At 39.1% G+C, this 24,598-nt stretch overlaps 2 protein-coding genes across 4 annotated transcripts; both read left to right on the top strand.

Moving 5' to 3' along the window:
- Positions 1-2,473: 2,473 nt before the first annotated feature.
- On the top strand, positions 2,474-4,192 carry RB195_012993 (uncharacterized protein; the record flags this gene model as incomplete). Its single annotated transcript, XM_013444800.2, has 4 exons — positions 2,474-2,531; positions 3,131-3,198; positions 3,969-4,043; positions 4,121-4,192. 4 exons carry the CDS (start codon positions 2,474-2,476, stop codon positions 4,190-4,192), a joined length of 273 nt encoding a protein of 90 aa, XP_013300254.1.
- Positions 4,193-14,560: 10,368 nt separating this feature from the next.
- On the top strand, positions 14,561-24,597 carry RB195_012992 (uncharacterized protein; the record flags this gene model as incomplete). 3 transcript variants are annotated; one of them, XM_064202616.1, is made up of 10 exons in its annotated part: positions 14,561-14,624; positions 15,951-16,069; positions 16,264-16,395; positions 16,460-16,540; positions 17,298-17,417; positions 18,412-18,489; positions 21,718-21,816; positions 24,135-24,261; positions 24,353-24,442; positions 24,503-24,597. In XM_064202616.1, the coding sequence occupies 10 exons, from the start codon at positions 14,561-14,563 to the stop codon at positions 24,595-24,597; spliced, it is 1,005 nt and encodes a 334-aa protein (XP_064058497.1). The 3 variants fall into 3 exon arrangements, with proteins under 3 accessions (XP_064058497.1, XP_013300253.2, XP_013300252.2); XM_013444799.2 differs by lacking the exons at positions 21,718-21,816; positions 24,135-24,261; positions 24,353-24,442; positions 24,503-24,597 and having other exon boundaries at positions 18,412-18,597; XM_013444798.2 differs by lacking the exons at positions 14,561-14,624; positions 15,951-16,069; positions 16,264-16,395; ... (1 more) ...; positions 17,298-17,417; positions 18,412-18,489 and having other exon boundaries at positions 21,736-21,816.
- Between the last annotated feature and the right edge of the window lies 1 nt (position 24,598).

Raw genomic sequence — 24,598 nt, 5'->3', positions numbered from 1 at the left:
TGGATAGCGTGAGTTTTGATCTCAAAAACGAATCGCACTCTAAATGAAAAATCTTCCTGGGTTGTGAAAGAACTCATCTTTCTCTTACTCTTTTCTTATTTATCTCCCGATTTTCCTGAAGCAAAGGACGCCACAAATTTTCCAACTGTAACTTTTTATTGTTGTTCTTCCTGCTATTCCTTGCGTCACCCATACTTCACCCGTTAGATTTTTCAACACCTCAAATTTTTTCCTCCATATTTTTGTGTTTTCTTCTCTCTTTTCTTTTCCGTGTTTTTTTTTCTATTTCCCTTGTTTCCTGCTCATTCGATGCTTTCCATACACGACACAAATCTTACGAGTAGCTTTGACAGACTAGATGCAGAAAGCACACGAATGGACACGAATTAAATGGAGTGTCCACCTGACACTCCAATTAATTTTCGAAAAAAAGTAGCGACAAAAGTTTTTTTTTGAAGAAACAAGCTTCGATAGGGTTTGATCGGGAGGTAGGAAAATTTTTCCAGCTCCTTCTATTCTCACCAGTATTTTTGAGTTTAGGAAAAAAGGTTACTACTTGTTCTTCAATACAATAGCATTGTCCGTCCTGCGTTCATCTTTGAGAATAGAGAGTTTCTTCTTCTTACTGGAGATTTCTGTATAGTCGGAGCAATAATGAAATTTGGGAAGCTGAGGTGAAAGGTTTACTGGGATTTGCATATTGTTAAATAACTATTTTCAGTCCACTGATAAAGAAGAGGCTTCCGAGACGTCAGACCACAAATGAATTTTCACGAGAATCTCATTGGCAAAGAAATGAAGCAGAAATCAGGAACAGGTTCTGTCGAGGCTTCGAGTCCTCGGAGATTGTTGGATGTTGTACCTTTGTAGAAGTTGTAACGCATGATTGACCGTTACAATACCAGGAACTAAGAACTAGGCCTGACTCAGTTTTTAGGTGAGCATTAGGCGGGTGTTGTTTTTCCATTAGAGTTGAGTTTGTTGGTTTATCCTTGATCATTGCTGCAAGAATAGAGTTTGTTTTGTTCAACTATTTGTTCTGAGTCATTCAGGCAAGCTACAGTAAAAACTAAACCGGTGAAACATCTCAACCGAGCATCCCAGCGACTTTAACAGTTTCATTCTTAAAGGCATCACCCCACAAATCTGAGGTGGTTTCAGGTATTAGGCCTACGCGGAGTCGTAGGTTATGGAAAGGAGGGTGATTCCGTGCATTTCTTCCTAATTGCCGTAAAAAAACGGCACGGAAGATACGGTTTCGAGCGTTCCGGCGCTCTTTCTTCTACAACGAGTTCGATTGGAGCGCGCCAGCCTTGTGCACTCGCTGCTTCTTCCGGGCCGTTTTTAACGGAGATTAGGAAGGAATGGATGGAATCACCCTCCTCTCCATAATCTACGACCTTGTATAGGCATAACCTACCTGAATCCCCACCACCCCAATTTCGTGGGGTGATGTCTTTAAAGGAATAAAAAGATGCTTTTATTTATTTATTTATTTATTTATTTATTACGCTCAAAGGCGTGCCCAGAGTAAGAGGCAAGGAATGAATACAAATAAACAATAGAAAATCAAGCAACGAGAAGAGTAGAATGAGAATAAGCAGGGATAAGTGAATCGAGCAGTAAAGCTGGGGACAATTTAGTAATTTGAAGCTTTTATTTGAATCATGACCTTCTCCTGCTCCAGAAATGTGAGCAAAATGCAACGATGAAACGAACAGGTGCATATCTTTTCATACACATTTTCGCTTCCAGCGAACAATCCTCGCTTTTTTTCATTTTTCCTTTTCTTCTTTTTTTCTCTTCAGAGTAAACCTACCTTTCTCAGAGAAATAGGATCGGATCAGTAGTCCTATGATTTTATTGTGGAAACAACTCGACAATATATGAAACGTTCTTTTTGTAATAAATACCAACGATTAACAGAAATGGGACCGACGAGTATTTGAGATCAAAGATCAGCATCCTCTCAGAGAGAATGAAAGGGAATATTTCAGCGTCACAACAACAAAAGGAGATTTCTGTTGCTTTGCCCGTTGATCTCCGATAAATCCCTCAAAATCCACTACTTTATTTTCCCCCCACATATCAACATAATAACCACACGATTACTGTTCTAATAATGAACCAAAACTGGTATCGATGATGATTTTTTATCCGTGTTGTTACGTATAAATACAGCGAATTGTTCGTATAGTTAAAATGTCATCCAACCGGCTTTTTTTAAATGTAACAACACCATTTTTTTTCATTTTCTGTTCTGTAAATGCGTATGAATGTGTGAATAATTACATAGAATAGTTTTATTTTCTATTTTTTGAATTATACGTGAATATTTCAACGCATAGTCGAAAGATAACTTTAAATCCCAATCATTTCCAAGATAAACTGTATCTCTGATATAGAAAACTTATGTACGAGTGGATTCTGTTCTCACTAATTTTAAATCCATGCCATTCTAGGAAGTTGCAAAATGATGAAGATCGTTGTGTTGGTGGTTATCGTATCGACTGTCTACAGCGAGTTCTGGCGTGAGAATTTTTCACTTTTTCAACAATTCATGAGTAGATAAATAAATAAATAAATAAATGCATACTCCTGCACCTCCATTGCAACCTGAGGCTGCAGAATCGAAACATAGAAAGTACATTTAGACAAAACTGATAGATGTTTGTACATGGACGTCCGCAAAATTTAATTAATTAATTAACAGCTCTAATTTCCAGCAATTTTATTTTTAAATTTTATTTTATTTTTCGATTACTTTTTTCATGATTTTAAGGCGTTATCTACATTTATTAGGAGAAAATGATGCTGGGAAACTTTGCAGATCTTTTCTTGAAGGATTTTTAGGCAGTATCTGGACGTTCCAAATATAATGCAAGAGTTAGCACAATATGGAATTTACCTCGATAAATTTATTTTATTTACTGCCACAATATTACAATGCTACAATATCGTTGTTGGACGACAAGAAAGTTGTTCAGCAACTATTAACCCCAAAAAAAATCGCTCATACCTAATCAGAAATATTTAACCCCGAATATTTTTTTCCGGAAAAAATATTCGGGGTCAAATATTTCTGAATAGCTGGTAAAAACCCTTTATGAATTGAAATGTTTGAATTTAGACGGCGAAATACCTGATGTTCCCGGAGTAAGCGCGGCCAGCATGGATAAATTACGTCAAATGATGACCGTGAGTTTCTTTTTTCTTTGATGTTTTCATTTCGTTTAAAAATAAACAACACTCAAATATAGAGCTTATATAGTAGTTTTCTGAAATACATACGAAATCGTACATTTGTCAGTTGTTTTTTAACTAGTAATTCTTAAGAAATCCTACTAACAAGTCGGTACTACCCCAGCACTCTTTCTCTGGAAGCTCTCCTCTATTTTATAAAGCATGGATTAGTGCGGTATTTGTGTAGTAATAAAAAATAGAACTAACACATCCAACATCGAAGGGCGCAGTATTCAGTGACGTCCCTGAATGAAGCAAAATACATAGAAAAAAACCTTTAGAAAAATACCTAAATACCTAAATAAGCTATGGATACGTGCGGTCTACATCATCTTTTGGGAATATTCGAGATAAAAAGAGAGGAGGAGGTTAGGAGGAGGGAAAGCGGGTCAAATTACTTGTTTTCTGACGGAGCTACATCAGTGTTTTGATCGTATATGCCTAATGGTCACCATCAGTCATCGATTAGATCGCAAAGTCGACTCCAGGATTCAACCATGAATGACTTTGTACATCGACGACAGAGCCTGACTCATCGGTCGGTCACGCCATTAAAATGTGACTATTCCGCAAATACCGGAAGAAAAAGATTTTTTTTGTTGATGTACGGATAGATATTGACGTGCTGCGGTAGTTCTGCTCCTATATTCATGTGATCTATATGGGTTATACTGCATCCGTAGGTAAAAATAGTTAAAATATGAGATCATAGTTCAATATTTCAGCCTCGTCCAACTACCAAGGAAGGATTCATGCAGGTAATCCAACAATGGATGAACGGTCTTTCACCTACGGAGAAGGTAAGGGAGTGATTCTTGATAGCGAAAATCCAAATCTCCATTCTAAAACAGTATTTTTTATATGTGCCATGTTTTAGGAAGCAGCTGAAGAGTTCGGGGAACAAATGCGCCAAAAACATCACACGATGCAACCAGGAGCAAGTGGATAGGACGGATATCACATTCGAGTTCACTCTGCATTCTTTTTGTTGTGTGAAAGTTTTCCACGTATTTGTTTCCGTGAAAATAAATGTAGCCAATGCGTATAATAACCTGTCATTTCTTTCAATTCGTAAAGACGCCAAGCAAATTGAATTTCAACCTATAAATTTATCCATTAAAGTTAAAGTGTCTTGCATTAATAAATCCGCTTGTTATGCGCCACCACGTTCACTTCAATTCAGAATCGTTTGAGGTTTACGAACGTGTATCTGGCCTGTACAATGACTTGCGGTGGCTAGCCGATGTGTCAAGTCAGTGCTTTTTTTTCCTCCCAGACAAGTCTGGTATCAATTTATTGACCTCGCGGGGATGAAAGGCTTGGTGAGCACTAGGGCGGATTCGAACCTCCGATCGATCGAGCAGAAGCGGAATCTCTAACCGCTACACTACATCCGCCCCAAATTTATCCATTAGCATCAAAAATTGATATTGACATCAACTACGCTCGGGAAACTTATGAAGTCGGTTAAGTTGCCATGGGACAGTTACACAAAGCATATGAATCGATCGCTGCACTTTTCAAGCTTTTAAAATATCCAGAAAAACAAATGCAACAACGAAGTGAAATGTAACGTAGTATAAAAGGAAAAAATGAAATAAATGAAATGGAAATGTAATGAAAGTAACAAAAATAGTAATTAAAGTAATAAAGTAGTATGAATGTAGGAACAACGGAATAAATGTAACATCCGCTGTCGCGCTCTAATAGCGTCTTTAGGTTTAACCTTCCTTGATAACTGTGGTAGATAACATGAGAAAGCAACAGAAATCAATAAGTTATATTGTAGATTTGCTACCTAGAATAAGCGTTCATAAAATACAATACAAATGATTAGGTCACTCTATCGATCCTTGTATAGTCGATATTTGTGGACACCTCGCAAAATGTGAAGTTTAAAGACATCACCCCATGAATCTGGGGCGGTGCGGGTTTCAGGTGCGTTATGTCTACACTTGGTCGTAGATTATGAAGAGGAGAGTGATTCCGTCCATTTCTTCCTAATTCCCGTGAAAAAAAACGGCCCGGAAGATGCGGCGCGTGCACACGGCTGGTGCGCTCCAATCGAACTCGTAGAAAATAGAGCGCCGGAACGCTCAAAGCCTTGTCTTCCGGGCCGTTTTTTACGGAAATTAGGAAGAAATCAACGGAATCACCCTTCTCTCCATAATCTACGACTCTGTGTAGGCATAACCCACCTGAAACCCGCACCACCACAGATTCTTGGGATGATCCCTTTAGCGGATGATCGTCTTGATTACGGTATGTACGACTAAACTGGAGCTCATGCACACAGCGCACAACAAAATAACTAAAACATGGGATCATCTGAGACCAATATCTATGCAAAGTTTCATTATACTTGAAAATCGCTACGTTACGCAGCGCAAAGTCAACGACAAAACAAAAACTTGCCGCATAAATAGATGGATGTGGCAATCATCTCTGATCCTGTTCGTACGGTGCTGCTCTGACGTAAATACGTCAAGCATAAACCATTAAATCAACGATTCGAAAGGATTGGACCGGATTATATCACCTAGGATTATGTCACAAATGTATCGTAATAAATTTGTGGCCTGCTAAAGCCTTAAAGATGGTAATGAGCCAGAAATTCAAGTTCAAATCAATTTTGATAACTTCAGGATGAGAAGCAACTATACACTTCTACATTTCTACATTTTACCTTCTACACTATACTTTTACACTTTATATTTGTTTACTTTTTGTAAACACTGGCGTGCAAAACTTAAGGACGAAAGTGACTTTTGCATGGTGTGTAACTGCCAAGTAACATAACTGGATGAAATTTGGACCACATCCAGAAAGAACTGCTACAGTATAATATAGTTGGGTCAGAACGACATGGAGCACGTACGCAATTGCGTACGCGACATCTCTCGAAGCGGTTCGGCGGAGCGTAGCGGTTAGGAGCGTGGTGAAACTCCCGTTGGCATCATCCATGGCTGCATTTTCCGAGGTCCCAACTCGGTCCCAAGTACTGCTTCCACCGCGAATTTTCGACCGCGTGCGCGTACCGCAACTACACTCGTGATTCATGTCGTTTTGACCAGACTGTCCAAAAATATGCACTGAGACGAACAGAAACGGCACCTTTATCCGAAGACAATATTTACACTGAACCCATCGTGATTTACGATAGTCTCCTGGACATTATAAAAGGCGAGACATGGTTCTTCACAGGGTGTGTAATCACTACGGACGTGCAAAGCACGTTCTGCCAAAGTGCTCCCGTGCTGCCCACGCAAATTGCTCTTCAGGAGTTCTTGTGGTAGGGCGTTGTAGTCCGTAGCCGCACTATGGTCACCCAGATCTACGCCATGTCTACCAACTTTCTCAAATAGGTTTCAAAAAAGCTAGGAAATTAAGAAACACCTAGTTTTGGTGATTTATAGACAAAAGCTCTCTCTCCAGCCATCCAGAACTGTACTCCATGAAATTTACCTGAGCATCATTATTCAGCAACTCAACCCTACTCTGCACTAATTTTATTACTATCTACAAGCTTTCTGTGCACGACTACGGGAGCTCTGGCAACGTATGTATGTACTCCCTTCGCTTTCATCCGTTTCGGCCAATTTCTTAATACAGTTATTTTTTGAATGCAGATTAAAGGATAAGGTGTGTGGTGTTAATCAATCCTCCTGGGATGCACCCTCACGTCCACTTCAGTTCAGAATCGTTTGAGGTTTAAGAACGTGTAACTGGCCTATACAATGACTTGCGGTGGCTAGCCGATGGGTCAAGTCAGTGTTTTTATCCTCCAGACAAGTCTACCAGTTTATCGACCGCGGAAGGATGAAAGGCTTGGTGAGCACTAGGGCGGATTCGAACCTCCGATCGATCGTGCTGGAAGGGAGGAATGCAGATTAAGTTTCGATATGTGTCGTCATGTTATAAGCCCAACATTATTAGAGAACGAATATCGGGGAGTGGGTCCGAGGGTGTAAGGATCACCTCACCCTTTGGGATCTGCTTCCATTCCTCGACGCTGCTCCGTGTTGATCACTTCGCTCACTGTAATCAGCAGCTTTAATCTCGGAATATATCGATCGTGCTTTGAGCGATATTGATCGTCCCCTATGCTAAATCAAAGCTTGTAGTACAATATCACTGTCACTTTACCTATGTCGTCCTAAAGTTTTCCAGAGTAGTATATATTCATGCATATTTATATATTCCTTGGTGATTTGGTAGTTTTTGATAATTTGTCATATTTAGGTATTTCTGTATTTGAATACAGTACACTTTTCATTGTGCAATTTACAATTTATTGTAATTCTTATCCTAAGTACAACGTAATCTTGCTCCTTTCTGATCGTCGAGGCAAAATTTATTTGCTGGAACTAAAAAAAGGAACAATCATTCCTACTGCTACCATCCGGATATTTTTCGAGAACGGTAAACCTATTAACGTATCACTGAAGAAGAGAAGGGGATGAAAATCCGAGGTAATCTAAGAAAAACGTAGAACTTTGCCTCCAATCCTGTATAATCCGACATCCCTAGAAGAGGAATGAAATTGCAGAAGCGCTTCAGCACGACTTCAGCCTAACTGGCCTAGCTAGTTCATCTCATTTTCAAGGTTGTCTAGCTTTTTTGTGGACGGATAAAGCAGACTTTCCACGAACTGCTTCATAATGATGCAATAAGTTCTCTTCTTACCTTTTCTTCTTTTTCTGAGCCCGAAAAATGTGAAATCGGGTGAAATCCACAAGGACAGACATCGTTTGCAGATCCTAAAGAGAAAACTTCTATTAGCTGCGGAGTTTCAAGGATAACAGCTGGAATTTTTGTTTGTTCTTTACATTTTGAAAGATTCCTATGTTCATCACTTCATTCAAGGATAGTACTTAGTGCACAGGTAATGCCAACCAACGTGTGAAACAAGTGATTTCCAAATGATTTGGTGGCACGATTTTCCGTAGTTTATTTCTGGATTTCTAGCGCTAATCACTTGAAACGTTCCCGAGATTGGAATTGAAATTTGCCGAAAAAGTTCGATATCAGCTTTAGGTTGAACTACACGGTATTTTTGAGCTAATTAGCGTCAGGGTTGGACAGACTGGGTCCCCAACCAAAGTAGAAAAAAAGAGCGAGATGTTGAGACGTTCGTAACGCTGAGGTGAAACTCTTCTATTTAAAAGTGACTCTTCTATTTCAAAAAAATTTAAATTTCAAAAAATACGTTTGGTATGCCTCGCTTCTTCAGGATATACGGATCCGAATCTCAATCTTAACTCATTCAATCCTAAATTCCTTTTCACCTTTTTCTTCGTTAACTTGCGCAAAATTGAAAGTGAACATGAAATTTTTGAAGAGAAATTAAATTAGAGTTTACAGCACGTTATGTTACTTGAAAAGATTTTCATTGTGACGTGGGGACCAGTTCTCGCATCCTTATATCAACGAGCTATGCTCAACTGCTACATAGTGGCAGTTCCACTAGGAATAATCCTAACGATTTATGAAAAAGAACCTTTCCGCAAGCTTTCGGCGGGCTTACGGCTTGTGCACTTCCTTTCCGCACTTTCGCAGAAGCTAAGCTTTCAGTCAATTATTTTCCTGTTCAATTCGATCCGCCCGATGCGATTAAATGAAAGGAGCTGTTCCGATCGCGTTTTTTTCTGGAACATTTTCAGCTTGTTAGAACGATGCTATTCGCCTATCATTAGCCATACAACTGGTCCTCCTTCACGACGTAATACTAATCGTTGTCGGCAATATTTATATTTGTATTTAAGCTGTAGCAGCGTGCTACGCTGAAATCTCGTTAAAATTCACTGCATTACTTTTCTTCCGATTTTCGTCTTCCGTAATACTCAGCGATATGTTTAGTTGTGGCCCACTGCCCACTACGGTATGCGAGTGGAGGCCTATGACTAACTAGTACCTAAAAAATGACTTTTTTAAGATTTTCCTAAAGAATTTATTAACGCTTTGTTGGAAAAAACACTTTAGATATGTTTATATTATTAGTAGATTAGATAGATATTACTAGAGTAGATATTTAGTAGATTTTTTAAAAAAAATTTTGCCTACAGCGCCGGCTTCCTCACATTTCGAGATGGAACTTAATGAAATAATATCATAAGCAACAACCACTTCCCATAAAGAAAGAAATTATCTTAGACACAATTTATCTTAGTTTTTTAAATTCAAAATTAAAACGGCTCTTATTAATTCTAATCATATTTAATGAAAAATATGCTCTATAATTTTGGTTACTTTGAAGAAAGAAACTGTGTTAAAAAATTAGGATTATACGATTTTCTTTTTTTCCGCGAGCTCAACGATATTTCTGGAATAATTTATGTTTTTGTTTCTTCTAGGGTAATGTATGAAAAAATGCGATGAAAAGATCCGTTAATCATCATTCCTCTTTCATTCGCCCTCTTTTCAATCGTAACTCATCCTGTTCCAGCGCAAATCTACATCATCTAATAATCCATATGATGCGTGAAAACAAGATCCGTTAAAATTAAGGGCATGAAGTCCTCACGGATGAATGAGCCAATGATAGCGCTCTTACTCCGCCCATTTTCTACAACGCTGCTTCATACCTACGTGGTTGTACACAGCGGTAAGGTAGTATGGAAACATATTGTTCGACACCCACACTCCGACCCGGTGCTACCACTCATTGCTCTAGATATTGTGCTACATAAATGGGAGTTAGCGCACCGTCACCGCGTCCGAATCCCCTCAACATCCAATCAAACAACTTTTCTCATCAATAAATCCCGTAGTGATTTCAGAATTCCTCTTCTAAGGAGGACTTATCCAGGTTAAGTTGTTGTAATCTGATCACAGATGTCCTCTTTCACCAGGATCCATACACATATATCTTTATAGATCTCCATATAGCATCTTTTCAGCGCGAAGACTAGTCTCACTGACTGTTTTTTCCAGAAAAAGAATTGCACGTCGGAAAATTACCCATCCATCGTTATGCTAGCTCACTGTAACGCCATTCTCACCGTCATTTATGGATAGCAGTGCATCTAAGAAACGTTCTGGAAGAAGAGAAGCCTAAGAAACTTTTAGTGGCTTATTTTCTTCACAGAAAAAGCTGATTCATTTTTATTAGACCCGACCAGGATGGCTTCTAATTCCCACCTTTTTATGCCCTGTCTATTTTTATATATTTATTATTTTCTAATTTTTATGTTATCTTCCATATTATACAATATGTTTATATATTTTCAAAAATTATTTTTAATCAGAGGGTCCCCTCTTTGGATGCCTCTGATTTCACAGCTTTTCAAAATGCACTTTTATTGACGTGGAGGACAAAATTTTCCAGATAGCACGATTTTTTTCTGACATGGCGAAAAATGAATTATGTTTTTGCGGTTCCAGAAAGTTCCAGCGATGTGAGACGAGAAACAATCGCTTGGTCCTACCTTCACAATCGTAAAAGTCGCTGTATCCATAAAATCCCATTTCTCCTAATAAATTGCTTCCGCTCCTCTTCTCCGTTTAGCTTCTCTCTCTCCTCAAATTTTCATTCAAAGTGAAATAATCGGCGATCGTTTGATGATAACGTGACTTCGAGTTATATGTGAGTGGTTCGATTTGACCCGGTTCAAAAGCCGGTCGGTCGCCTATGATCTGTTCGATTAGGGGGTCGAAATCTCCACTTTCCTTCGTCACTGACATCACTATTCTTCTACGCTTCCACACCCTCTTTTTAATCACTCTATATTCTCCGGTTCTCCTCTTCTCGCGGATCGCGCAAACCACCACCAGATTCTCGACCTGTTCGGACACTTCATCATATCAACGTAGCATTTTCCTTTCTCGTTCACGCGTACGATCCAGCCACCAATTAAATGATTCATTGAAAAGTTTCCTATTGCGCGTTTTTTTTCTCGTTGGAGAATTGCGCAACGAAAAAAAAAACGCAATAGGAAACTGCTGGTGGGAACTCGCAATGCTAGTTCGTATGTATTTTTTTGGTCGATTCAATTTTTTCCTATGTTCGTGAATTCTTTGCAAAAATTTTAATCACGATAAGAAAAAAGTGGATAGGGACAAACTTCTTCTATTATAGAATCTTTTTTTTTCAAATTTGAAACTTCAAAAATTGAAATTTCAATATGAAATAGTGTTAGAACTGTCTGCCAGATAAGTGAAAGTCGAGCGGTTTTCGCTGGATTTTCCACAAAAGTCGCGACTTCGCTTTAATTCCTTTATCTTTCACTTGTGATTCGTTAATTCTATACCACTTAAACTCAGTACCTTGACTTGTGACCAAATTGTGGACTTTACTAGGATATATTGATACGTTTAGCATAGTATAGCATATTAAGGGTGCAGGTGTAGAGCAGCAGGTAAGAGATCCGGATCTGACTGCATGGTTGATGGTTCGGAACTGCCCTAGTGCCAACCGAGCGTTTTACATCTTTTCGAGGTCAAAAAATTGGTTCCAGACTTGTTTGGGAGCGAACAACACCGACTTGTCACTTTGATAAGCCTCCGCAAACCATTTTATAGGCGGCTATGCATGGGTTCGTGAACCTCAAACGATTCTGAATTGCAGTCGAACGCGTAGGCGTATCCCAAATGGATTGATACACCGTATACTTCATTCCTTTTTTAACATATCCTAAGCATTTTGAACCATTTTTCGTTCTTACGTAAAATCGTCCTACGTAAACTTTCTTGCATTCTCCACTTCGTCAGGAATTTCGCCTCATGAATGCAAAAACATAACCAGAAAACGATGACACTTACAAATTCTTTGACTTTGAGCCATCTTTTGCACCATTGAGTAATGTTTGCAAAAAAGCTCCAATTAAAGGACGAAAACTAGCCAACTATGAGATTTCCAGTCCGCACCATTCACCTGCACTTCACATTTCTCACATCGTTAAAGTTCCGTTTATTAGAGCTATGTATGAGAACACGCTTCCGCGAAACTTGCTATCCGCACTGCAATCGGTACCATTTCAAGTGCAAGTCGTCAATTTTTTTCTTCTGAAGTGTAGTCGGATCAGAACGACCTAAAAATCGGTGTAGCTGCGTAAGCGGTCGCGTTCGAAACGGGGTGATGGAGCCAGCGGTTATGATCGAGGTGGGACCTTCGTAAGCTCCACTCCACTCGAACTGGGGAGGTTACTGAAGCTAAGGATAGGATCATACCTCAATCCCAGCCGCTATGCCTACCACGCCGCTTCGAGCGGGGACGGTGCACCTCACACCCTCGGACCCAGTACTGTACTCCCTGTAGATAATATTCGATATTCGTTCTCTAATAATGTTGTGCTTATAACGAGACGACACATATCGAAACTTAATCTGCTTTTCTTCCTTCCTGTACGAACGATCGGAGGTTCAAATCCGCCCTAGTGCTCACCAAGCCTTTCATCCCTTCGGGGTCGATAAATTGGTACCAGACTTGTCTGGGAGGATAAAAACACTGACTTGACACATCGGCTAGCCCCCGGAAGTCATTGTATAGGCCAGTTACATGTTCGTAAACCTCAAACGATTCTGAATTGAAGTGAGCGTGGTGGCGGATCCCAAGCGGATTGATTAACGCCAGACACTTTATCCACTTTTATCCTTTAATTTGCATTCACAGCATAACTTTATTAAGAAATTGGCCGATATGGATGAAAGTGAAGGGAGTACATACATACGTTGTCAGAGCTCCCGTAGTCGTGCACAGAAAGCTGAAGGCAACTGTACTGAGCATCAGATCATTTTATACCGAACCTATTTACTTTTTGTCTACTTCGTGTGTTTGCGGATCTTTATGCTGTCAAAAATACAATAAACGATATAAAGTTGTTCTGAAGTGAATATGCTTCGATTTTTTTTTTGATAGACGAGGAAAGCATGAAGTATGTTCCCATGTTATCGATCGAAAAAATTATGAAATTTGTTGTGGATTATTAGCACACAGAGTTCTGTTTTGCTCAGATTTCCTTGAAATTTTCTTACACCCCACGTTACAGCATTGTTTACAGCAAAGAACTTGTCAGTCCCGGTAAGTGTAGGGTTCGCTTTGATTCTCAATCTTTAGACGCTTCTGCTACATTTTTCTGAATAGCATATCCATTGACTTAAAAATTAGGGCAGTTTCTAAGTATAAGCATGAAATTTATAATTACTCGAAATTTTCAACAAAAAAAAAATCCTACTGGGACCACCAAATTTAGATTAACCCATAGGAGTGATGTGTTTCTTCGTGATGTGAATTACTGAATTGAGCCGGTCCTGCTCAATCGGAAATTTTCACTTCAGATATGGGAATGCGAGTAGACGATAATATGTTTATATCATTTTGTACACAGTAGGCTTTGAGAAGTGCAGCCGCCTTGTCTCTTTTAAAGGCATCACCCCATGAATCTGGAGTGGTACGGATTTCCGGTGGAGTATTCGTATACGGGATCATAGATTATGGGGAGGAGGGTGATTTCGTTCATTTCTTCCTAATTGCCGTAGAAAACAGCCCGGAAGATACGGCTTCGAGCGTTCCGGCGCACTATTTTCTACGAGGAGTTCGATTGGAGCGCGCCAGCCTCGTGCGGCGCCGCATCTTCGGGCATCTTCTCAAAGCCTATTGTGTACAAATTTTTTACGGCAATTAGGAAGAAATGGACGGAATCACACTCCTCTCCATAATCTACCATCCCGTATACGAATACTCCACCTGAAATCCGCACCATCTCAGATTCGTGGGGCGATGCCTTTAAATATCTCAAAGATCGCATCCTTTACCGAATAAGTAAGTGATACTGGAAAAATCTTTGAAAAAAAATCCATAACTGAAGAAAATGTAGAAGAATAGGGTGCAAAAGCGCTAATCAATCCCTTTGCGATACGCCAACACATTTGACTTCACTTCACTTCTCGTTCGAGAGTAAGGAGTCCGCGTTTCTGACCCGAACAATGACTTGCGGGTGCCATCCAACGTAAAAAGTTTTTTTTTCTGTTATGGAACAGTTCAGATGTATCCAGCACAACCAGCGCTTCACAATTTTCAAACCTTTCTGATTATCCGTCTGAATTATCCGTCGATTACTATGATTATCCGTCGTCCGTCAGTCACTTACCGTACAACACCTTCATTTCTTACTGATCCAGACGGCGCCGTAAATCCACACTCCACCGTCTGAATGTGGGCTTACGTTGGGTAACAGTATCGTCAATGACTAGGTTATCTTTCACTTTGAAATTTCATCCAAAATTTTATGGATTATAATGATTCTCGTTTAGTTTTGGATTCAAGAGTCGTGAATTCCTTTTCCGTTTTTTTTTCATATAAATGTTATATTATTCAGGAATGCTAACATTGCTGTTGCTGCTCCATCTGATATTCCAACTATCCGATGCATTCTTTTTGATAGGTATGGACAACTGTTTTTTTTTCTTTTTTTCATGAATTTTTGAACAGTTTTTTATGGTTTTTATATTTCGCATGTGATCATTTTACCCACTAGTTTTTCCGACCGTTAATGTATCCATACATGTGCACCTTCCTTTACCTTTATGATCTAAAATCGATAGCTCTGGTCGGCTGTGTGTCGTTTCGAAAACTTCTTCTCAGTCATTCACGCCTCATCGTCAACATTCACAGGCGGATCATACCTCATCACGTCGTTAATAAGTAGTCAAAGTAAATTCCATTTTTCCTCATATTTTTTCCGATTAACAGCCAACAAATAAATGAAAGGTTTTTTTTTTTCAGAGGGCACACATTTCTGACTTCATTTTCCTCTTTCTCCATAATTTTCCTTTGTTTTATCTGGCTGAACGAATACTTCGTCTACCTTTTTGTTTTCGAGCGATCGATCCTTCTGCTTTGCTCACTGTCTTTCAATCCGTAAAGAATGTCGAAGATAAATATCCTTTACTTATAATGAGACTTAGTAGCTTAGTTGCTTTTCTAGCTTATTTATTGATTTTTTGCTCACTTTTCCTTTTCTTTCCGACGTTTTCCGGTAATTGACTCAATTTCTAGCCTATCGCTCTACGGGATATTTATGTATTTAGTCATTCCACGAATAATGTTCTTTCGAATGTAATGAAGGAGTATTTTTTATTACAGACAAGTGAATTTTCATAAGTGGGGATTGAAAGTTCACCAGAAATAAGAAAGAGAACTGTGAAAGAAAGAAGAGTATATTTTTAACTCTAAGAAGTTTTTTCTCAATTTTCAAGGATGAAAAAAGTACAGAACACTGCATTATTTACAGGATGACACTATATCTGTTTACCTGTTTATCATTTTCTTTCTTTTTCTGGGACCTATCCTCATCCTCATCCTCTGGATGTCTGCGAAGCACGAAAGATGTGCTCTAAGTAGAGAATGTGCGTAAGCTGTTGAGAACGCGTCGCGGCCACCAAAGTAAACATAATTCCCGCCGACTATGTCCATTTCCCTTTAGTGCAAATTCCTTGCGATCAATCCGCCTCCCTTCATCGGTTCTCCCACTGCTCCGATAACTCGTGGATTAAAAAACAAATACGAGTTACTCATCAACAAAAACAACTCAAACAGTTCCCACTTTGTGTTTAAGGAAAAACACAGCGCAGATAAAGGGTCAGAGACTTTGGTCGCACTTTTTTTTTCCTATTTTTCTTCCAGCAGTTTCACTTTGCAGTGTAATATTAAACAAGCATTCACGTCACACATCCTTCTTCCTAATTGCTTACCTTGCTTTGCCGTTCAGGACCAACATGTGGCTGCCCTTCAACCAACCCAACCTGTCCACCACAACCCGGCTGTCCAGTTCAAGGGGTTGCTACGCAGCAAGTCCAACCGATACCGGTTCCAGATGAGCTGGAAATGGTAAGTGTCCGAAAAAAAATGCGAAGGTGCAGAAAATGCTGACATCACATAGTGAATTCTATGGAAATATTCCTGTTCGGATAATAAGTTCCTAAATTTTCATCCACTAATCTAATCATAGAGCTAGGTACCGTAACCACAACCGATATTTTCACAATATTCACGACATTCTCATCAAAATAGTTCTTTTTAAGAGAGCCGCTGCGTTTGGCGTTCCTATAGGACAACGCCAGCATGCGCCAACAAATCTGGAACAATTCGAAAAACTGGTAGATCGTCAAGAAGCTATCTATGCGGCCACAGCAAATCCAGCGACCCCGTTGCCGGTACCATCTCATTTGGGAAAAAAATCCAAGCTATACCACTACTTTACTCCACGGTTTGTTCTAGGATGATGAAAGTGAGCACTCCGGCGGGCTTGGTAGGCAGTTGGAAATACGTCGAGCTCCAGCGATTCATTTCACTCAACAGGTACTTCTTCCACCTCACCTAATTCTCTTTTCTCCTCTTCTCCTTTCTCCTTTCCAGGTGGTCTGAATCCTAAAATATAGATGAGAGTAATCAAAAGAAAAAGCGTGAAATTTATAGTTTTCCCGAATTTCAAAACTAGGAGATCACCTAATTCTGTCCCGTAACACGTTTTTTGAGGCACAAAAGATAGTTTTTTGGTCCTAGCTCTGAAGGATCCAATAAATTCACGTCCCAAGTTCGGTGAAAGGAGGAAAAAAATGATTAGCAACTACTCGCAAACTGTTACTTGATATAAAGTTGCTAAGAAATTCCCGTAGTTCAATGGGTAGCGAATTCCTGTAACTATAACTGTATATAATCGTAAAACTGTAACTATAACTGTAACTGTAATATATATCACCACAATTCAAAGGAAGGCGATAATTCGGTTACGTTCATGAGGAGCGTCGTACTTGAAAATGATCGCAAAAAAATCACCACGAAGTGTCCAACTGCAGAAAAGAATGTCACTGTCACAAAGAACAATAGGGATTAAATTTGGGTACAACCAGAATCGTCACCGCCTTCTTCCTAGGGCGTATAACATTTATACCATCTAACCGACAATATTAACCTTTTACTTTATACACTTTTACTACCTTTTTATTTATTTTTTTATGCACTTTTACTATCTTTGCCTTTTACTTTATTTACTTTTTTACTTTTACTTCTATTAATAACATTACATTCCTTTAGTACAATAATATGACTTATCCAGGAAGGCACAACCGAAAATTTAACCACTGAACCCGAGGAAGAAGAGGATCTACCAACCACACCAATTCCAGAAGCTTCGTCAAAATGTAACAGCCAAGTTCTTAAGAAACTTATGCTCGAGGTGAGTGATTAATTATAAGGAAATCCATGATACCTAAGTGAATCTTAAGAGAATAGTAGTTATTTTTAAGTTTTAGCATAGTAGCAATACTGAACATTAACATACCTTAAAAGTGTATACCACGAAATTGACGATATTCGGATTTCTCCAAGAAAAAATAGGGTCATTACACGCATGAGCATGTTCAAACTCAGTTTCCCGTGAAAAACGGCGTAGAAAAAGGCGAGGGAACAGACCCCCTGTTCGATTTTCCCCACGAGGCACCTCATAACGACCCCTTTACATACACGTCACTTCTCTCAGCAGTCTATGCGTTGGTTCTACTTGAACAGGCTGCTGGGAGAACCTCACTGACTACCTTGAGCTCATGAGAACCTCACTGACTACCTTGCGTTCGCTCGTAGACGCGCGGAGCATGTACAAAGATTATGTTATAAGGTGCCTCGTAGGAAAAATCGTTCTAGAGGACCGTCTCCCACGCCGTTTTTCTGGTCGATTACGGGAAATTGAGCGTCACCACGCTCACACTCGTGATCTACACCCCTTACCTTACCTTTTCCCGAAAGTTCCAAACATCGTCAATTTTATGATATGCTATTTTTAATATATAGCCTCAAAAAAGGTTCAAACCTGTTTCGCACAAGCTGCTTCGTTTTAGACGTAGTGAAAACCGAAGATTCTGAAATGATTGCTTGGCAACTGGTGTCTCACTGGAGGTGTAGACGAACCAGAAGTTTTTTTTTTTGTAGAGTCACTTTCTAACATGTAGCACCAAATCCTGGGGCGCATATGGAACTTTTGACAAGCATTGTATGATTTGCGCTTCTTCAGTACTAACAATGAGATTTAGTACAAGGCAAAAACTGGTACAAAATAAACAAAACAAAATGTGAAAACGTTCGTTAATCAAAAAAAAAAATGAAATGATATTTGATGAGCAACGACTAATTGCAAAAGTACTGAAACAATGATTCCTAGTATTGATTTATTACAGCAAATGACAAGCAACTCATCCGAGTCTAAACGCAAAATCAACGTTGCCGCTGAGGCAAAATTTGGTGGAAATGTTGACGTGATATGTTCAAGAGGACATTTTTCATATGTATTCTCATCGAATCTCTACTGTGAAGCATCCAAGGATCTCGTTACATGTATAGCATTCCGACAAACTTCCGGATAATGTTCTTTGACAATACGAAAGTAGTTCTATCGAGCTAAATTTAATTATTTCTCTGAACTCACATAAATATTGCTGCATGTTACTTCGATATATTTTCTTTATAGTGAAGTCAAACATTTGAAAGCATTTGAAAGAGTGAAGTTGTAGCATTTAGTTACGGTATTTTATAGTTTGCTAGTATTAGTAGTGATATGTGCAATATTAATGCACTGTACAGTATACTTTGTCATTAATAAAGTATTCCTTCATTGTGGTTTCCTTTCCTATTTCCATGTAGCCGATTGAATTCGTCCATATCACAGAGAATTCAATACAAAAGCGATATTTCTCTACTTTTTGCAAAATAGCGAAATTAACTTTTTGCACTCCAGTCCAGTCGTGCGCATGGAACACAAGCAACTCCAGCACTTTTTTGTTATGCTATCCTAATCCTAGGTCACATATTTTTTAAAGCAACGAATATGGTTATTGAAATGTTATTCGTTTGTTGTAAACACCCTTACTAGCTAATTTTATTTACTAAAAGGTTTAGGTCTAAGCTGGTTTTAGTTTATAAAATAGTAGCTAAAATAATAAATTGTTTATATTTTGGAATTTCTCAAAGTATGACTTTTTTGAGAGTAGTCACCCATATGCATTCGAGGCTTCCCAAAACAAATATCACAAAACTCGTTTGCCTCGCGTCGTTTCCCCTTTCCTTGTCTGTTTGAGCAAACGATACAGCCTCCTTTTTTTTCTTTCTTCAAAATCTGAATTAGCAAAAAAAAAGTAGTAAAAAATAAGTAATTGTGCAGTGCAGTACAGTAGTGTCAAAACGACATGAAGTATGTACGCATTTGCATACGCGGCTTCTCTCGAGGCGCTTCGGCGAAGCGTAGCGGCTAGGGGCGTCGTGAAACCCTTGGTGGCACCACCCATCGTTGCAATTTGTTCCACGTCGGTTCCAACCGCTACGCTCTACAGCGCCGTTTCGAGCGCGTACGCAAATGCACCGCAACTGCACTCGTGATTTATGTCGAGTTCGCTTGTTCCTGCGGTTTATAGTCGTTCTATCCCAGCTATGAACCGCAGGAATAGGCGAACTTTTATTTCTTATTCCGAAGCGTTGAAATAAGCTAACCAAGCGCGTCGCCGGTGCAGCGACAGTGGCTTTAAAGTACTTGACATTGAATACTTGTAATATTTTGACAACAGCGACAACGTAATGCAAAAGGGTTATATATGGTAAATTAGCCATGCACAATTATCTCATAACATCTCCATTCGGTTTGGATATCTTAATGAAACTACCACTATCGTTGAGTCAAAACGAATTGAATCGGTATCCAATAAAATTTCTTCAGTTATATAAACGCGCTCTAGCGGAGAAAACGTACTTTGGTTGCATATAGGAGGATCAAAACTACATGAAGCCCGGTGCAGTTGCGTAGGCGGTTGCGCTCGAAGGGGCGTGGTGGAACGTGGCGGTTATCTTCGGAGGAGGATCCTTGCTAGCACCATCCATCGCTGCAATTCGCGATGGTCCCACCTCGATTCCAACCGCTTCCACCACCGCCCCGCTTCGAGCACACTCTCCTACGCAAGTGGACCGTCATGCAGCGGAAAAACCCATTATACAGCGGAATTACGTCTCCACTTATTCTAACACATTTCACTTATTGGGAATACTTCTGGGATAAACGGTTGGGTCCCGCAGCGAAGTGTCGTTGCGCCGAGTTTACCCGCGCCGGCAAATCAACCAAATAATGTTGGATAGTACGATTGGAAAAAGATGTCTATGCTTCTGTGTCTACAGTATTTATCCCCTCATGGATAGATATATTGGACACTGGCTCTTAAGCCTCGAAGTGGAGCGGTGAAATTAGCGACTATGGTCGAGATGGGACCTAGCCCATTTCTACATTCCGATAGCAGCAAGTGAAGGTCTAGAACAAGTTTCCGATCGTTTTGACCTTCGATACACTCGCCAACGCGCCAACAAATATTAAATGGAAATGGAAAAAGCTCTTGAGAGAGCTGTGCTTTCCTTTATATTCTTTTTTTTTGTTTTTGATAGCTCCACAAAACCAATTTGAGCTAAGTGGAACTAAATGGACATGTTGTAGTTATAATTATTATATAAAAATGGCCCGGAAGATGCGGCGCGTGCACATGGCTGGCGCGCTCCAATAGAACTCGTCGTAGGAAATAGCGCCCCGGAATGCTCGAAGCCGCATCTTGCGAGCTGTTTTTACGGCGATTAAGAAGAAATGAGTTGGGTCCTATCCGTTTCTGCAATCTACGGCCCCGTATAGTCCCTGACCATTGGAAATCCATATCAAGTCAGATTTGTGATTGGGTGATGCCTTTAAAAAGCTCAGAACAAATCCTGAGAAGTCACCGATCAAGAGGTGAATCACTTGTAATCAAAGGTAATACAATCCTAGGATCTGAAATACGCCCGCAGAAAGTTGCCAGCGGTCATCTGCTGCGACCATCCCTGGCATCGGTCAATACTATACCCAAACTGCGGCTTCCGTGCTGTCAACCTCCGGACGAGTCCATTTATCGGTGGCGGACGAGTTATCCATCAATGAGCGACAAGACCCACTGCTCCGTTTTCGCTTCCGCTGAGTATCCAATACTAATACATAGCGCTGCATCAAAGTCGCTTTTCACGCCTATCATTTTGTTTTATTTTTGTTGTTGGTGTTTAAGTGTTGAACAGTGTAACCATCCGTGATTGTTTACTACTTTTTTCTACATGGAGGAGATGTGCGCGTAGTATTGGTCAGGTTTATTTTGTCTCGTCAAGACGGACTTGTTCTATTCCCTTACGGTCTTGTCACCTTTTCGAACTCCTTTTTGATGCTTCCATTTAGGGCATACCTCTTCTTGAAATTGCTGAATTAACACTTTTTTTGAGCATATTTTACAACATTGAGTCTAGCTGGAAGACTTGCAATTTCTTAGTCAATTTAATTAATGTTTACTTCTTTCCAGGCGTGATTCCTTTGACATCTACATTTCTTTCGAGACTTATTTTATAATTTGAAGATTTTCTTGCTTCTGAGTACATTGTATAGTTTTTTTTTTAATGGATGAGTAGCTAATTTTTCTAAAACCACGGTTTTCTTTAAGGAGTTCGACTTGGCCAATATGCAAATTTTCATCAACGCCTTGGACGGCGGCATTCACCGTCTCGAAGTGGCCCCAGAGACCACTATCGGACAGATTAAGGTGAGCGTTTAACGTTCCTTTTTCATATCTTGCTTTCTGTACTAGTTGGCTATTTAGATTTTTTGTACACCAAGTTTTTATTTCTTTAAACAAGATACATTGCTAATCGTGAACTTTTTAAAGTCATGTGAATTAACTTACGTCTGTGGTCTTAGAAGTGAATTTTCATAACATGCTGTCATATTTCCAACTTTTATTTACTCTACGATTAAAATTGATTTCAGAGTTAGCTCATGTGTGGAATTAAAGCGTAATTTCTATGAAGAACATGTTTCCCGCGTTATTTCATTCTTTTTTCAAACAGTGACGATTCCCGAGATAGTTTTAAACCTATTCATAACCACCGTTGAAAATTTTGTGTGAACGGCGATTAACTATGATTTCAGTATCACTTGTGATACAACACATAAGTTACACTTGTGATACAACATTGTCTGAGTTAGAGTACTGTGGAATAAGGACCATCAATTTTATTCCGGTGTTACAAAATTGAGACTAAAAGGGAATTTTTCGAAACCTTGTTGAAGAAATTTTAATACTAAAGTCTTCCCTCCAATTACGTAACGGTTGCAGTACTTTACTTTTGATTGTGAATGTTTGTGATGAAAATGTGGCATGGTGTTTTCTTATATTTGCTGTTGGTTTAATTCTTCATACCATTAGAGGAACTCTTTTTTGGGGTGAAAGTTAGATTCAGAAATAACATTACGTTCAATAGTTGCTGATTCTTCTTTTACATTTTATTTCTTTCGCAATAGTCGATCATGAGGATTCTGAAGGATTAATACTAGTGTCATCACATTTTTTGTGTGCTGGGTGCATTTCAAGATGTGAACTTAGCATATTTAAAATTTAAATTGTGAGGTTTTTAACTCCATGCTACATACATCCAAAATTGCTCGTGGTGGGGATGGCTTCGTGTTATATTCGATTTTCTGAAGTTATCCATAACTACCGTTTTGATTTTCGCTATTTTCTTTTTAGTACGTTATTCCGTTTTCAAGTTATCTATCGCTACCGTTTTGATTTCTACTGTTTTATATTCGTTACTTTATTCATGTTTCCGTTTCACTGTTTTAAATATCGTGTGTTGGAATTTATTGGTGTTCACGCAGCACGTCTTCAGTGACTTGAGGAATTTTTTTACACGGGGGCAACAAGTTCCGTTTCTTAAAGTCATTTGTCAGTTTCTTGCTGTTCACTTAAGAATTGTATTATCATCATATTTGAGCAAGCATAACTTTGAGCAGTCCATGCTGCTGGTATTGCTCGCCTTCACAAAATGCAATAGGTGCTGAACTGTTGTACTAATTGAAACGGTCACTCATATGGTAACGTTTTGTGATTGCTAGTATTTCACTATCTTTTTTTGTGAAATTAAATTTGGTTTTCTTCTGGTAAGTGCTTTATTACGTTACATCAATTGCAGTGTGCAGTTCCAATTTCGAATGTAACGTTATTTGCAGGGACCCTGTCCAATTTTTTCTATCTTTTGTTTTCGAGTTAATTCGGAACTACTTATGATACTACTTCACAGCTGAAAACGAATATTGTATCCATTCTAGTGTACAAATCAGATCGCTCGAAGGTTTTCTAGGAAAAAATTCGAAAAAAAACTAACTTAGGCCTAGGTTAACCTAAGCAATTGTTCAACGAAAACAGCATTTATTCGATTTTTCAAGTGGGTTTATAATTAAATACAGCATAATGTAATATATCATTAATATTTTATTGTTATACTCCTTCCATATCTCAAATTACTGTGAAAGAGGCCTCACCAGCACTCAACACTGTCCCACTTAGTGATTCCGTCTCACTCAACTATCTTAGCACCCATTTTTGAAAGGATGACCATACAGTACAACCTATATCTTTTTATAAAGCATTACATAGGCATTCATTTTACGCAGCGTTTATAAGTATGGTATTAGAACTTTTACTACATTTGGTTTGGGTGTACTTCGAACAAGTGTTCCATCTCCGAACTTCTTCAACATTATACTTTGTTTATTTATTCCCACTACTTTTGCTGAGTTTGCTTTGTTTCAACTTTGTCCTTGTTCATGTGAAACTTGCAGCTGGAGTTTTTTTTTTCATAACTGTTTTAGTAAAAAGAACTGATTTATGCGTTTCCATATCAGTTACTTCAGTAGCATCGCCTAACTCACGTGTTTCATAAACAAAGTGAGATTTTGACTCCACGTTTTCCCACTATCAATATCACTAAGGGTAAAAATGTCTGAAATGTTGTATATTATATTTTATATAATACTTTATTTGTTGTTGAATATTTTACTCTATTTGTTGTTTGTGTTAAGCAAAGCCTCGGAGCTGCTGAGCACATTCTTTCCTATGGCAGTGCTATCCTCGATGAAACATTGAGCCTCTCAAGCCTTGATATTACCGAAGGAGCATCGCTTGCGATCAATGCACGGCTTCTCGGAGGTAGGCTGTCCTTATTTTCTTTTCTGCTCCTCTTATTTTTGTGAGTATCTTCTGCTTCCTTCCTTTTCAATCTGCAATTTCACTTGTTTAGGTAAGGTTCACGGGTCTTTGGCTCGTGCCGGAAAAGTGCGTGCTCAAACTCCAAAGGTCGAGAAGCAAGAGAAGAAAAAGAAGAAGAAGGGTTAGTAGTTAGACATTCCTTCGAAATTGTATTTCTATTCCATTTTTTTTCTGCATGTAGGACGTGCGGCTCGACGAATCCAGTACACGAGGAGGTTCGTCAACGTAGCCACCGGACCCGGAAAGAAGCGTGGACCTAACTCTAACGCGGCCTAAT

Source organism: Necator americanus, chromosome V (genome assembly GCF_031761385.1).
Source record: "Necator americanus strain Aroian chromosome V, whole genome shotgun sequence".
Lineage (NCBI taxonomy): Eukaryota > Metazoa > Nematoda > Chromadorea > Rhabditida > Ancylostomatidae > Necator > Necator americanus.
Note: the sequence above shows the minus strand (reverse complement) of the source record. Positions and strands in the feature narration are given on the sequence as shown.